At 41.0% G+C, this 15,993-nt stretch overlaps 1 protein-coding gene across 1 annotated transcript in view; it reads right to left on the reverse strand.

The window, feature by feature from the left end:
- Positions 1–15,993, reverse strand: part of LOC101799835 (probable acyl-CoA dehydrogenase 6) — an 86,243-nt gene that overhangs the window by 5,072 nt on the left and 65,178 nt on the right. Inside the window, exons 5-8 of the mRNA XM_027450794.3 lie at positions 14,973–15,140; positions 9,717–9,890; positions 3,209–3,370; positions 2,915–3,065 (exon numbers count right to left, since the gene is read on the reverse strand). Coding sequence (XP_027306595.3) covers positions 2,915–3,065; positions 3,209–3,370; positions 9,717–9,890; positions 14,973–15,140 — 655 coding nt within the window. The remainder of the gene's footprint in view (positions 1–2,914; positions 3,066–3,208; positions 3,371–9,716; positions 9,891–14,972; positions 15,141–15,993) is intronic.

A 15,993-nucleotide genomic window follows, 5' to 3' on the forward strand; every position in this document is an offset into this window, starting at 1 on the left:
AGAAGTGTATAAAATTATTATTCAAATATATAGATCACTGGCTGAAGTTATTAAAAAAAAAAAGTCATGTTATGAAGCCTGAAAAAAATGCAATATACTTGCTTCTGGAAGGTTTTCTCCCACTGGTCTCTCACTACCTGGGGCTTTCATATAGATGGTAGGTTTGTTCAATAACCGATTTTTCCCAAGTCATGATGTCTTTGAGGCATTTGATGTAGGGAAGGGAAAAACAAATGCAGCTCCAGTCTGGCTCTCTCCTGCAGAACCAGGCTAGTAGGCTCAAGTGTGGAAAGTCCACTCTTACTGGTGTATATGTTTCTGCTAAACTCTTTGATATTTGAGCTCAAAACTTTTTTCAAATCCACTCTCTTCAGAATCTCTACAACTAAAAATGAAACATTTACATATATAAAATCAGTCCAGTATAGGTACCTACATGAAGAAACAGTCATCTTCAACAACACATTCTAGAGAGCATTATATGTTAGAAAAAGTTGTTTTACAAGATTTAAAAGGCTAATGATTAAAATGGACAGATGCGAATAAAACACAGAATCACAAAATCAGAATAAATCATCAGAATAAAGTTTTTTGGCAGACAGTGTTGTGCTGGGTCTGTTTAGTATCTCCCCACTAACACCAGTAACTGAAATTCGAAGACTTAATGCACTAACCATGCATTACGCCGTGTACTCTTTGAATAGAAACAGCCTGACGTGTCACAGACTAACATTTCCTTGGAATCTGGGTAAGTATTATGCTGCAAAAATCTCTGTACATTGTGACTGGATATCATGCTGTGCAGTTATTATAAGTCCAGCATGTTACTTTACAAACACCAGTGTGACGTGAATGGTTACTCAGACTGCCGTACAAAAAAAAAGAACAGCTTTAGGAAAGTCGCTGCTTTGCTTACTGTTCCAGATTAACAGGATTCTAAATCGAACCTGTAATTGTTTATTTAGGTAATACTCTACTTCTCCCTTCCTGGTGCTTATGGTTACTCAATGAGGGAATTTTACTGATTCACAGAAAAATTTAGACTATATATATCGCACCACTTTTAGCCCTATTTAAAACTGTTTGTTTTAGAGGCAGAAAGATATGTTTCTTCAGACAGCAGACACAGTTGATACCAATAGGAAATACTCCAGAGTTCTTCTCAGGGAAAATGTGACTGTACTGATGTGCTTAGAAACCGTTCTGGAATTCACGCAGAAAAACCCTGTCCACAATTAGCAATAATATACATGTACATACATGTACATGGCCTAACGTCTGCACATTTCTACATTGATAGCAAATGCTTCAAGACAAGTATTCATTTTATCCAAAGTGCCAACTGCAATAGCTTTCAGCACCTCCATCACTGAGGACCATTAACTGCTAATAAACAGGTGGTGAAAAAGGTAACTAAGAAAAAACATCCTATTGACAGCTGGCTTAAAACCACCACCACTCAGCAGTCCTTACTTTTTGGGTATCCACAAGTCAAAAAAGGTTAACAATCTCTCTGATTTACCACAATGGCATTCTTGCTCATAAAATGCCATGAGACAGAGAGCTGACTTGCTCCATTTGCTGGAAGGAAAAGTGTCTGTGTTACCTAGAGTGTTACACCCTATAAACTATACTATATGGATTGGGCATCAAGGCCTTACTTGGGCGTTTGGTGTACAACTCCCCCACCCCTATCCCATCAACCAGTAAAGGACAGGAGTCAAATATCAGAAGGTATCTATCTCTCTTCCTCTGCCGTACTGTAAGAGACCTGTCATGAAATCACCGATAGGTTGACATTCCACTCTTTAACACTCTGTTTCTACTTTTTTGGGGGAGAAACCCTCATTAGTCCAAACAAATCAACCTATTATAAAGAAATATGTTTTTTTTCAACATGTTCTGTTCTGACTTTACCCAGATACATTTACTAAAGCTTTGAACTAACTGAACCACTACTTTTTCCAGCCATTAATTAGGTATTGTTTTATGAAGGCTGAAATGAAATCTGCTGTTAGGAGAAAATACAAGTTCCATCTTTATCCTCCAACACATTATAGGACATGAGGCCAGCACAGCTGCCAGGAAAACTATTTGCTTAGAAGGAATTTCACTGTAGAAGTAGATACACTGCAAAATTTCAAGGCCCTGGCATGGGGCTTATTGAATTTGCAAAAAAGGCTGTTTTAATGATCTAAAAACTTGCGGGAAGCAGCTACTTCACTCAGATGTCTCACAAGGTACCTAGTATGACTAATTGCATGGAGACTGCTATCAGAGACTGCTGCAGGTCCGTGGGCAGGACCAGTGCCTCTGTCTGCAGTGAAGCAGGAGCTCCCCACAGGAGCCCAGTGTTGAACTCCAATTTCAGACACCTTTGGGGTGGAAATATGGAAAAAAAAAAAAAGATGAAGCTTGATTTTCAATGGTCCCTCAGAGTCAGGAGAAAAGCTACTGCTTTGTTTTAGTTCTGATCCTGTAATCAAGATTATAAGCAGAAAGCAAAGGAAAAAAATCACTTGTTGGTAGGCCTCACCTCTTTTCATTGTCATACTGCCTAGCACATTTCCAAAGACCATCAGGAAAAACACAGAGTTTGCTTTCTTTACCTGAAATTCAGGCTACCCTGCGGCTAGTTCAAACCCCATAGTTGTAGTTTGGCCAAAGGAAGAGCCAGCCAACTTCCCGACACCAGTCACCCCACATCAGTGGGACAGGGGAGACCATTTCATGGCATGGTCAAGGACTGCAGTGTGAGCTCTAACCTAAATCAGTGACAGGCTGTTCAGTGGGATGGTATCTTTCACATCAGCAAGGAGCTGGTGGCCTTTCCAGCGTGTGATCTTTCAGCAGGGCATTTAAGAGGGAAAATTGCAATAAACAAACCTCCTACGTTCACCACTCACTTGCTTACCTGTAAAACCTGCTCACCAGCACCTCGCTGGTGAATCCCATTCCTCCCCAAAACTGCAGACAGCTGTCAGTCACTTCACGGGCCAGACGACCTGCCTTTAGCTTAGCCATGGAAGCAAACTTGGTCACATCATTGCCTTCCACATAGAGAGCTAAAAAATGATGAAAAAAGCACGGTTATACACAGGCACTTACTGACCACAGCCTGGCAACCATCTCCCCATATTCCCTCAGCCTGACAATGCTCTTTGCATTAAAAATAAACACATCTGGGAGGGCAGATGTGGGCACTCACCAACAGTGCGGTACAGCAGCGAGCGCAGCAGCTCCAGCTCGGTGGCCAGCTCCGCCAGGCGGAAATGCACGACTTGGTTGTGCAGCACGGACTGGTCAAACACCTTTCGCTGGCGAGTGTACTCAATGGTTTCTTGTATGATCGTTTCCAGCGGTGTCAGGACTTCACGAAGCAAAGCACAGAACGAGACATAGCTTTACCCAGACCTCTTTTTTTCTTTCTTATTGAAAACATTTTTTTCCCAATACAAACAATACATTTTTACAAACAATACATTAGGTTTCCTAAAGTAAATTATTCCATATGCTCAGTTTGAAGTGCAGAATTTCAGCTCCTAAAAAAGTCTGGCATTCCCTTGTACCTTTGAAAACAAATCCCTTATCCTCATTCCACCTGAGTCCCAAATTGCCAAACTCAGAGGATAATGAAGGGGAGTGGGAGGAATGCAGCAAAGTCACTGAGAGCAGTACACAATAACAAGCATGTGACCCTTACCCTTAATACACGATTTGGGGCTCTATCACAAGCTTGTGGAACAAGCTGGTTTCCAAGCTACCTGTGTCCTGAACAGCAGAAATAATCCCAAAATAAAATCTGAAGGCAGGCAGTGTGCACACTGAGCAATGCTGTAGAAACGCAAATTCAAGGAAGCTTTCAGGGAAGAAGGCAGAAATGTATTCAGAGATCAAGGGAAGTGAACAGACTCTGATTACATTCCATGATCTAATCCCAATAAAGAAAGGAAGGAGAAAATATGAAGCTTCACAGCCACTTCTAGTGAATCCTGCACTGTGCTTCTAATGGAAACACAATCAAAATAAGACACAGCTGGAAAACAGGTGAGAGAGATGGGAGCAACTGCTTTGAATTAAGTGAACTACTTTGCTGCATTTTTTCTTTTCTGAGCAACCTCAGAGCAACCCTGTTACAAACAAGAAAAAGAAGAGTGTTTTCTTGCCAAGACAAATGCAAATTCCTCACAGGAGGCCGGTGTGCTTCCATTCTTCTTTTTTGCATCGATATTGAGACCACCTCTACTTAAATTTCATCTCTATACTGCTCTCATATATCCTCGTATACATCCATATACTGTTCTCATATGCAGACTTTGCTTCCCACCATGATCATGTACTAGCTCTTCCACAGAGCACTGCTGTTTGCATCCTGTCCCCACCATATCCTGTAAGGTTTGGCTTTTCTCATTCCCTTAATACTTCCCCTCCCCCCTTCTCAAACAACTATCCACATTGCCTATTTTGAAAAACAAACTAACAAACAAAAAAACATATATAGTAAAGTCTTGTTTTCTTCTGTGTAAATTCTGTGCTGTCACTCTAATGTTCGTATTCTGGACAGGAAAATAAATTGCTCTCTCCAGCTACGTTTCTTTTACAAAAGGAACATCCCTGTTTTCCCAAAAGACCACGTAACACAATGCTGTAAGATGTATGATGCTAACAGCTTTTTGGCTTGTACACCTATGGTCTCCAGCTTGGAGAGATGCTACAGAAAAAACAAGAAGTGCCTAGGCACCTCTTGCTCCATACCCCAAACTGGGAAGCATGGAGCTGAGTCTGCACTGCTGTGAGGGAAACCAAACTATGTGCCAGTGCTAGGACAGCAGAAGAGAGGTGAGAGGGATAATGGCATGGGATTAGGCTTGAATAGGTCTGTCAGGGCAAGGTGCTCCAGCATGGCCCATTTGGTTGCCAATATCCAGATGGGAAATGGTAGGACTTGGTGGGAAGGAGCAGAACGGCACCTGCGTCAGCCCTGGCTGCAAAAGGGCTGAAGATCGCAATGGGGTTTTGGTCCATCTTTGCTCAGGCTGTCACCATGCATCAAGTCTAGGAGCAGGGAGCACAGGAGGTTTGTTCTCACCGTGCTTACTTCCCTGCTTCCCTGCCTCCTTCCTGCCCCATGTCTCAGCTACCCCATCCTCCCTTGTTTCCTTGGCTGTCATCACTGCCCTTCTGCTTATTCCAGGAACACAAAAATAGAGAGGAGATTTTCTCAGGACAGGTATTTAGAGCTAGAAGCATAGCTCTGAAACGACAAAGCTCGACTGTGAAGCAAACAGCAATGAAACACAGCGAGTCTGAATACCACGACTGCCAGCAGCCCTTTACAACATAACAGCACACAACATCTTGCCAGTTGTATGATAAATATAGGGAAATGACATTATCACCAGTGAAATTCATTTTCTCTCTAAATTTCCATCTTTTTACTGTACTGGCGTGTTTGCTTCCTCATTTGTCATACAATATTCTTCCCATCCTCAGGCAAACTTGGCCTCAGACTGACTGACAGCACACGCAGGAAATGTCACTGGGGGCAGGATAGGGACCGTGCTGTCTACCAGATAGCAGAGCATTGTGAAAGCACTTGCAGTTTTCAGATGCAGAACAATCTTTTCTTCATACTTCCATCCAACTTATATTTTCCCACTTGAAACTTCTGCTCACTGTAAACACACTTTGCCTTGCTATTTCTCCACCCAACACAAAAGGAAACTAAAACATTTTTCTGAAGCGGTCACTGATCCCTCTCTACTGAGACGTACAGCAAGCTCTGAGCTAAACAATCTGTCTTACAGACGTGGGTTGCCCATGCTAAAGGATCTGTCATCCTGCCGTGACTCAATGGTGCTCATAAAACTGAGGCTACAGGAGCAGATAGAAGTCATTAGAGAAGTGCCATTCTGCTCTCTCACACACATGCTGAACTCCCTCTTGGCCTCCAAGTGAAGCAATTCACAGGAAAACTGTTTGCTTTTTGCCATAGTAACATTCCCTTCCTGTGGTCAGGGTAACAGGTCCTCAAAGTGATGGTGTTTGCTGAGTGTCACAACATGGGAAAGGTTTGTGGCAGCTCTTCCCCTTTAATGAAGCAGGAAAGGCAATGACTTCTACCAACAGCTTTGGTAACATGCCACTTGGAAGAAAAGAGCACACCTGTGACCAAATTTTGCAAAGTAAAATTCTTGAAAAACATAGGCTTGCTAAAAATAAAAAGCCTTCCAGGTAATTCATTTTCCATGTGTCCTTTCACTGAAAAACATATTTTAAAAGGAAATAAGAAAGAAAAAAAAAAGAGAGAGAGAGAGAGAAAGAGAGAAGAGAGAGAGAGAGAGAGAGAGAGAGAGAGAGAGAAAGAAAGAAAGAAAGAAAGAAAGAAAGAAAACTCCCCACACACTTCTAATACTTGGCCACAATGAAGATAACCAGTAAACAAAGAGAAGGCTGAACCACATTATATTTCATACTAAAAAAAATATATAAAAAGAAAAAACGAAAAAAAAACCATCACTGCCCAAAACCCACCAACAACAACAAAAGAAAAAAGGAAGGAAAGGAAGAAAAGAATTGCAGTGGCAGTGAACTGCCTCTGTCAAGTTTTAAGAAGCAGTTGAAGCAAGCAAGCTAAGAGCAGTCCTTGAAGTGTTCATAAAAAAACAAACATGATTTTCAGTGTCACATGAATGGTCATGAATTGGGAAGGTACAGGAATGTCCTTCTGAGGGCCAGAAACAAGGACTAGGATGAACATGTGCAGACCTAATAATGAAACTACTGAAAGCAAAACTATTATTTGTAGGACTGGAACCGAGCAGTGCCTGTAACATTGTGGTGTAACAAACCACATCCATCAGGCAAACAGCTCTCTGCCGAACATCAGTTACTCTGACAAACTCTCTCATTTACTACAACTGGTTACTTGTGAACTTTGTAATGTGACACGAGACCTAAGCCTTTTTCCTGCTTCCAGTGCTCTTCATACATCTTACATCAGATTGTCAGTGGCTAAAAGCAAAAATGACCCAGGGGGCACAGCATGGTTCCTTTCTAGCAAAAACGCCGTAGGACAGAGCTGCATCTCCCTTGGTGGCAGCAGGGGCTGAAGATGCCCTTCCCAGATTGCTCATTGTCTTTCTGGCAATAAGGCAAATTGAAACCTGGTGTCCCGCTTCCTGAACGAGTGCATGGGCTGCCAGGGTGTTGTGCAAAGCTGGAGAGCACCAAGCCGCCGGCGGTTTTGAACACAAGTGATCTCACCTGCTGGGCTTTGTGTTTTGATGCTGTCACCACGCATCACTCTCACCCGGGGCATGACTAACACGACTCTGCTGCCTGGGGAATGTCACTGCAACCTGGTGTTTATGGTCGTTTTGTTTAACAGAGACTCAAAACTGAGCATAAGAATGCTTAATTGAGCCCTTACGGTCTGTGTAAACTTTGGTTAAGTTTCAGAAGTGCCTTTTTGCTTTGAGGAGGAGGGGACTCTCGTTTGCTGCAGCAGGGCTCGTGGTGACCAGCCACGCATATGAGGAGAGGTGAAATACAGCTCTGCCCTGAAGGTAATTAGCACGAGGCACAGTAGATTTACATAAATTAAAACAAATCCCGCAAAGATTTCAGCGGGGCAAATTCTTCTGTTCTGCTCATAAGCTCTCCTAAGGTGACACGGTAACTGTTTGATAGCACTGTCAGTAATTAGCAAAAGACTTCTTTTTATGTTGATGAAGCTCGTAGAAAAACAAGATGGTAAAATATATCTGCAGGAAAACAGCCTCCTGCCACACTGCCTGATTTTCTGACTCCTTTAGATTAATCCCAAGCTTTGGAAAATACATGTTTGTGATAAGCAAAGAAATCTGAGGTCAGGTACTTGAGGGACTTCTAATGGTGGGCACCAGAAATACAGGGGAGTCACCTTTGAGGTATAAACACAGCTCTACACCAAGGCTACTGCTGTACTATCTACCCTCAAGGATAGAAAACTGCTTCAAACTATTCTCTTCACTGGATCTGTCACATTTCTGCCTAGGCAGGAATATTCTTTTCATCAGGATTTTCAAAACTTGTTTGTTCAAGGCCATGAACAAAGTGATCAAGCTTTGAAATTACCCTGCTTTCACCAGGAGGCATGGTGCGGGGACCTCCAGAGACCCCTTCAGACTGGCATCATGTGGCTCTCCATGACTGCCACCTGAACGTAGACTGTACCTGCAGTGTACGCCAGCATCCACAGCTTGAATAGTGATGGCTTTGTGCAAGCAGCTCTCCAGCACAGGCTCCAGGCCTCCAGCATAGTGCTGCCGGCAGACCTGAGGCCACCCGGCCTGCGGAGGCCATCGCGGGTAGGCACCAGAGAGCTGCTCTGTGCACCTGCAATGGCAGCTTGCAGGCAATTACACCCAAACTGCCCAGTGCTTGGGGCCTTCGTGTAGATGAGGAGGCCAGGCACAGGCTCATGGGACTTTTCAGCTTTTAAAAACAAGGAGGAGAGTAGAGAGGACAACTGCTCTGAAAACCTGGAGCCGCTGGTTACAGCACTGTCCTTGCTATGGCAATTCCCAGTTCGTGTTTTTAGTATTAGGCTTAGAGACTTCATGTGGAATGATCCGAACTCATTTCATCTCCATGCCATGAATGTTGTGAACACTGTGCAAAAACAGGAGCAGTACAGGGCATCTGATCCTTGCCAGAGTCTGCAGCGTCATCCTGTGCAAGCCTGGCCTCCTACTCTCTACAACAGCCCTCATGTTTACCATTTATCTCAGACTGAACTAAAAACACTGGCTTAAACCAAAGGTGTTTTAAGCATTTGAACTCCAAAATATTTGCTCTGGGATCAAACCATAACAGGGAGTGATTTTTTTTTAAAATCTGGTCACTGAATCAGAAAATCACTTTGTACAGTTCCCAATTCTCCAGCCACGCAAAGAGAGTTAACAGGCAGTGTACGAACAGAAGTACAGGTATGAGATTATTTACACAAACCAGAAATTTAAAGAGGACCAATCTTCAATCTTCTTATAGTGAACCACATTACATTTAAGTTAAAGAATCAAATGGTATGGGGCAAGGGGAAGGTTGGAAGGCTGAAGATGGACAGTCCAGACTTGGATCTGGTTATCTGGAATATCCAGAATCTGTCTATCTCAAACATGTGGACTTGGGTATGGCCTGAGTTGAGAGTAAAACAAACTCTATAGCAGCAGATCTTCAGGGAAAGGACTTTGGTGTTGTATCATGTATGTCCAATGTGTATTGAGATAAAACAGATCTGTAAAAACAAAGCTATTAAATCCTGTATTTACGCAGCCACTAAATTACTTTTCTAAAATCTAGGATAAAGATAAACATCACAGGTTACTGCACTACAGGAAAAGTCACCATTCTTCTATTTCATGACAGTATTTTTATACCCTTTTACTACATCTGTAGCCAGCATAACATGATGCTGTTTTTTCTTATCAGCAGAACAGACTGAGAAAAAGAAGAAAATCAAAAACAGCCTCTGTGATACCTCACAAAATATTTTCTTTCTGTTTCAAGCTTTCCTACTAAAAGGGAAGGTTGTCTGTATCCAGGCTATGACAGATTTCAAAAACAGATTGTAAGAGGTCATAATTTACAATGAAAGGAAAGTGCTATTAGTCATGCAGTAAGGGTGACCCCTGTGTTCCTGCCAGGCCCCAGCAGCACGAATGATGACTTACCAGTGGCTACTCCCCACAGTCGCTCTTCTTGGAATTGCAACATCTGGTATGTAAAACCCATTCCTTCCTCACCGATGAGGTTTTTGCAAGGGACTCTTACGTCTTCAAAAAAGATCTGAGCTGTGTCCGATGACCTCATGCCCAGTTTGTCTATCTTTTTAGCAATGTGAATACCTGAAGAAAAACATATTAATCTGGAATTTAATAATAAAGTTGGTACATCCCATTTTTAAGATTTTTCTCTGCTTTATTTGACTAGAAAATCAGAAATTGCAATTTTAAAGGTCTTAGTTTTCATTATGTTCCTAAATAATAATTGTTTAGTAGTAGTAATAATCTTACTTCATGTACATTTGGAAAGCACATATTTATTTGCTTATGTTTGACTTTTAGTCCACTATAATACAGTGTTGGAATTCAATTTAGCAGTATTTGCTGAGTGTCTGCACTACAGTGAAACAGTAAAGAAATGTTTAATAATGGCAGAAAACAGAATTTTATGTTAAGCTGCAACTAGAGAATTTCTACTCATGGAAATTCTCTTACTTCCACATTTATCCTTCCCTTTCTATCCCATTCTGATCTCTCCTGGTACCTGTAGAAGAAATATTTTATAATCAAATCATATCACTCTCTCCTAGCAATAAAAAGGTTACACTCAAATTTATAAATACAAGTATCCAACAATTCTGTATCAACTCAAAATTTTGTTAAGGCTATGTATTTTATGATGGCCTATGAATACTATTTAGTGCATTTAAACAGTTGCAGAAGGGTTTATAAGGATTGTGATTCATTCCTTGCAGTTTTTATGTTGACATCCTTATGAAGAGGGTATGCTTCCTCACTGACTTCCCTATACAGCATAGACTCTGACCCAATGTGCAGCTGTCTGTTGGAGATGAACCTGATTCCTGTAGGAAAATCCTGTTGCAATCTCTATCCAGATCTCAATTTTGTTTCAGGTTTGGCCACTTCAGCTATGTAATCACGCCAGGAAGGAATCCTTCCTGTTTTTTTTCCCAGCAATTTTTTTTTTTCCCCACAAGTTCTTCCTTGTCATTGTTTAGATGCTAGCATGGCTTACCGCTGTGCCATAAGAATTAGACAGACATCAGTGATTTTTGTGTTATTTCCCTTTAAGTCTTCAGCCTTTATCTCCTTGTTTTTCTGTGTTTAACACATGAAAATTCTGCATGGAAATCAAGAATGCTTCAGAGGTAAACTGAGGCCAACAGGTAGATATGAGGATTTGTGCAAAACATGCCAATTACATCTGCCAAGTCAACATGAAGCGTCCTCCAAATCAGTTTCTATGGGTTGGACAGAAAAACAAACATTTTGCTATCCACAGACATGGTATACTAACCAATTTTGTGATACAGTGAGATTCTGGTATTTTTTTTCCTCTTCATTCTGTTTTTTACTATCCTATACTAGTCTGTAACACAGCTTAATAAGACTTGCTCACTGCACAAAATGTCGTGGTCCCTCTCTGTACTTCCTTGGCTTCCACACCTCTTTCTGAATTAAAACAGGCCTCTCAAGCTCCTAGTGACAGGAGGCCTTCAGCCATGTGAAAATTACTTTGGTTTTGCAGGCAGAAGGAGTTTGCAGTCATTTCCTTCAAATTCATCTTTGGCAGCACTGAATAAGATTATGGAAAGTTTCATTTCTCAGCAAAGCAGAGATGAAATACTGACACTATTTCCAAATGCCAAGTTTGCTCTCAGAAGAATATCCACATCGACTTCCAGACCTTCCAATGAAAACTACTCCATCAGCCAATCTATAAACAGATAATGTGTTATGAATATTTCCTTTGATAGTTGTTCGATAGAGGAAGAAAACTGGAACATCTGTATAAAAATCCTTGACTCTTGGATTGAAAACTATCCAGCAATTTGCACCCAGTCATGCCAGAAAAGCATTTGTGGTTTGTTTCTGCATTAAAATCAGAGCTACACAAACACACACTGAAACTATCTACAGGCCCAAATGATTTCTGGAACATCTTTTCCTGTTGGAATATCACTGCTTGGTTTCTTTGAGAGTTTCAGAGATCATGTCTTTGGTCTGCTTCCAGCTGCCTTTTATGTAATCATTGCTCCTTGCCCATGTGAAGATGCACTTTCTGCTTTTGTTATTGGGATGTTAACTAAGGACTCTGCTAGACAAAGTTCAACTGCTGCAGTTCTTTGTATTGCCAGATCAGTCCTACTGAGTGCTTCCCCAGAATCACATAAGATAACAACTGCTGAAGAAGCTCTTACAGGTCTGGTTAGAGTTGCTAAACGTGTTAAAGACTTCCATCCATACTTCTTACAGATTGGGTGGTGTGTTCAAGTTTCCTGAATCTAGCAGCATTCCTCCTTTGTTGAGCCTTACCAGTTTCACTTGCTCTGAGATTAATTCTTTTTTCTCATTCAGAAAGAGGCCAATCTCCATCAGTCTTACGTAGTGTCTGTTGCTAGCACATGCTATGCTTTTCGTTCTCTCTTTTTTGAAGACACTGATACATAATCGCATCTCTAAGATACAGACATCAAAATCTTCCTTTGCTTCATTTAATTATTTTAATTCTCTTCAGAAGGTGCACTATATACTGAAAATTATCAGCAGCAGTAGAAATCATTTGCCCAAATAATTCCCAGAGTTTGTCTGTGTTAAATAAATGACAAGCTATCTAATAACACACATATCTCAATCTAGCAAGGCCAAGTGCCTGTCTTACTAAAATCACTCTAGCAGAGCCATTTGTGCTACTTGTGCCAATACCACTGAGATGGATTGCTCTATCTCTTCCTGGGCAGTTCTTCCCAGGTGTCTTTGATTTTTCATTTTCTCCCACTCCTCCAGAACTTCTGACAATCTCTTTTTAGTTCCTTTATTCTATCTTGGGAGAAAGGGAGTTGCTCTCTCCTGCCACCATTTAGTGCCATTACAAGTGGAAAGAGACACATTTTAAATTGCAACTAGAGAAACATGCTCTTTCCCCTTCCCTGGATGCTCTCCTCTTTATTATCTCCTCTTTGCAATTTATCCAAGTGCTATCTCATGACTCACAGGACAAAACAGTGCACAACTATGTCCCAGATTGGGGCTGCAAGCCATTTGTCTATATATCTTACACACAGACACTTTGTACTGTGCCAGATTCTCTTTCATCACATGAGAAATTGACTTTTCTTTTTTTTTAAGACATCATTAGTACAAGGAATCTACACCTACCTAGCCACAGTTATCAAAACTCCCCTTATGAGAGAGGTATTCAGAAACATTTGTCAAATCAAGGCCATGATTTTCTTCAACCGAGAATAGACACAGCACAAACCTAAAATTAGAAGAAGCAAATCCCACTTTATATCTCTAATAATTACTGGTTGTTGAAGCTAATAATTTGTTTCATACTTGTCATTTTCTTCCTTACCTCACTTTATGCGTGTATGAAACAATTAGGTTTTTGTGAAAAACGCTGGACTCCCAACTCCTCCCAGCTGCTAGCAAGGAATGAGCTAGCGTTGCGCTGCAGATCCCTTCCATGCCTTGCCACACAGCCTGGCAACTGCAGCAGTTAGTCAGACATAACACATGCCTTCTCCACTGCACTTGTTCTTGAGTTTTGACATACCTATACCTATAGATGCTTGATAGTGCATCCTTCTGTGATGTCCTCTCGACACTTCCTGTACAGCCCTAGTCTGCTGCCCTGTAAGGAGCGTGATCTTTGGCAGGTACACATCCTTAGGATATAACTCAGCAGCTGGAGCTTCCTGCTCACATCTGTGTAAAATGGCAGCCTTTGTCATATTTTTCCTCTTTGTTTTCCTGAAAAATTTCATTTCCGATGTGAAATTCCACCCACTGAGCACAATCAGCCATCTCAATACTTCAGAAGGCCACCAGTTGGGGTACAGTGACCCTTCTGCAGGTCCATATCTGTATCTATCACACAGAAGAATCAAAGCATGTACACTTGGAAGACTGCAATTTATATTTCTATAAAGACTTCTATATCTCTGTACATCAATTTCAGGTGACTCAGGGAATTTTTCTCCTCAAAATATGTCTACCATAGGTAAAGCAGGCTTTTGTATAGGTTGTGTGGCCTAACGATAACCCCCCACAAAGCTACAATGATTCACATGTCTTTCTGGAATTAGCAAGGTACCTGAAAACCTCTGAGTCAATTTGTGAATATTTGATCCACCTGTAATAGTGGGTTGGCTGCTTTGGTATTTCTGGAAAACTGGTTTCAGAGAAGCAGTATTGCATTTGCACTCTGACCTTTTCATGAAAAAAACACACGGAAAACTTTATGCAGATGACTGATAAGTAAGGTCATCTGGAAATTCTGGGAGATTCTGGCTCTAAGTTACCACATTCATTCATCACTTATTGGCCAAAGTCAACAGGTGAATCAGCTCACAGTCTTCTGTGAGCTTTCATTCAAAGCCGGTTTTGCATGAGCAGTTGTTTAGAACCTCACAACCCACTAGCTTAATTCCCAAAGCAACTTGCTTCCTTCCTTGACTTACTCCACATTCAAATTCACTTGTAAGAAGTTCTAAGGTGCTCTCATCACTCTTTTGCAACACTGGAGACCTGAGATTTTGTTCTCAGTCTGATCCCTGAAGTAAAGAATATAGACATTCACTTGACTGCCATGGTGACTTCCCTACATATTAAATGCTGATAACGACATGTATTTCATGCAACATATACCCCAAATTGAATGAACAAAAATGCCATAGGTTTTAATATTTCCTTGTCACCCATCATCATAGTTATCATGACACTTTAAATATTAGAACTTCCTTAGAATCGATAGATCTTCTTAAAAGAGAAAGATTATTTGCTAGAAATTAGAAAACTCGCTTATTTAATGCAGATAGGGTTACCCTCATTTATTTTGTGTTTTTCAAGAATGTTGGAAGCCAAAAAGGTTTAAAATCTTTAAAAGGTGTTAAAGCTATTCAAAATTAAATTTCAATAGCAGAAAATTGAAAAGTCTGGCGATTGTCAAGTCTGAAATGTTCAATTTCCTTCTCATTTGCTTTTTTCCCCTACTTTTTTTTTCATGGAAGTTTGTACAACGCATTTCAGAATCAACTCTGTATGCCAATGAAACATTTAATTCAGAAGAGCATTTATGGGTATAGTCCTTTATTTTAAACACTTTACCTTCTTGTATCATGCACACAGAAAAACACCAACAAAACTGAATTAGAAGAAAAAAAAGTTCTTTGTTATTACCATGTAGATTCATTGGCAGACATATGAGAGATTTATTTCGATGAGGAGGTCCTTCACTCGTGTTTGCCAGCAGGCACATCCAGTCTGCTTGGCACCCAGATGTTGTCCACATCTTACCACCATTTATGACATATTCATCGCCTTTCTTCACAGCTGTTGTCTTGATATCTATTTCAAAACATAGGAAATGAAGGGTTATTCTTGTGAAGGAAGGATAAGCTGGTCCCTGCATGACTGGCTGAGTCACTCCCTTACTCTCAGACAGTCAACACACCCTTCACTTCATGCCCTCCAAGACCTCTAAGCCTTCCAGGCTGGAAAAGGCAGACTCACCTGGACAACTCTCTTTGAAGACAAGCCAAGGAAAGCAGATCATTTCTCTCACCCTCCTTTAGGTGGAGTCTTCATCCCAGTGGATGAAAGCAGAAAGCTCTCTAAGTAAATTTGGTCGCCAAAAACTCAGGCCAGAAATATTTCAGTCTGAGGTGATCTATTACGCATTTCTGTCACTGTGTACGTTAGTCACTGAGAAGGCCATTAATTTCAGAGACCCAACTTAAACAATCACAAGCCTCAATATCTGTGTATGCATAAGGATATATATACATGCACTTCCTGCATGCTGTAGGTCAGAATGGCGTAATAAATTCAAAGATAGTAAGCTTTTAGAAGGCAAAGTTTAAATCTTAAGGTTGTCTGTACATGGAGTTCTAAACACCTGCTACTTCTACTCCATGGCATAAAAAAAAAATGCTATTTTCATTCATAAGTGTTCACATCACTGCAAGCTGCCCTGGATGCATCAGACAGCAGGAGTGAATCATTAGTTAGTACTTACACTCCAGCAGAATTTCCAAAGAGCTGGCTTTTCTCCCCTGAAATTGAATTTCTTCCACTGAAACCCCAGCTAAGAAGGCTCTCCAACAGATATCTAGCTTTAAGTTGGTGATGGTATGAAAGAACCCAAGCACACCCCCAACAGAACTTACAAATCTAATGAGACTGTAAAGTGCACAACAGC

Source organism: Anas platyrhynchos, chromosome 2 (assembly GCF_047663525.1).
Source record: "Anas platyrhynchos isolate ZD024472 breed Pekin duck chromosome 2, IASCAAS_PekinDuck_T2T, whole genome shotgun sequence".
Taxonomy (NCBI): domain Eukaryota; kingdom Metazoa; phylum Chordata; class Aves; order Anseriformes; family Anatidae; genus Anas; species Anas platyrhynchos.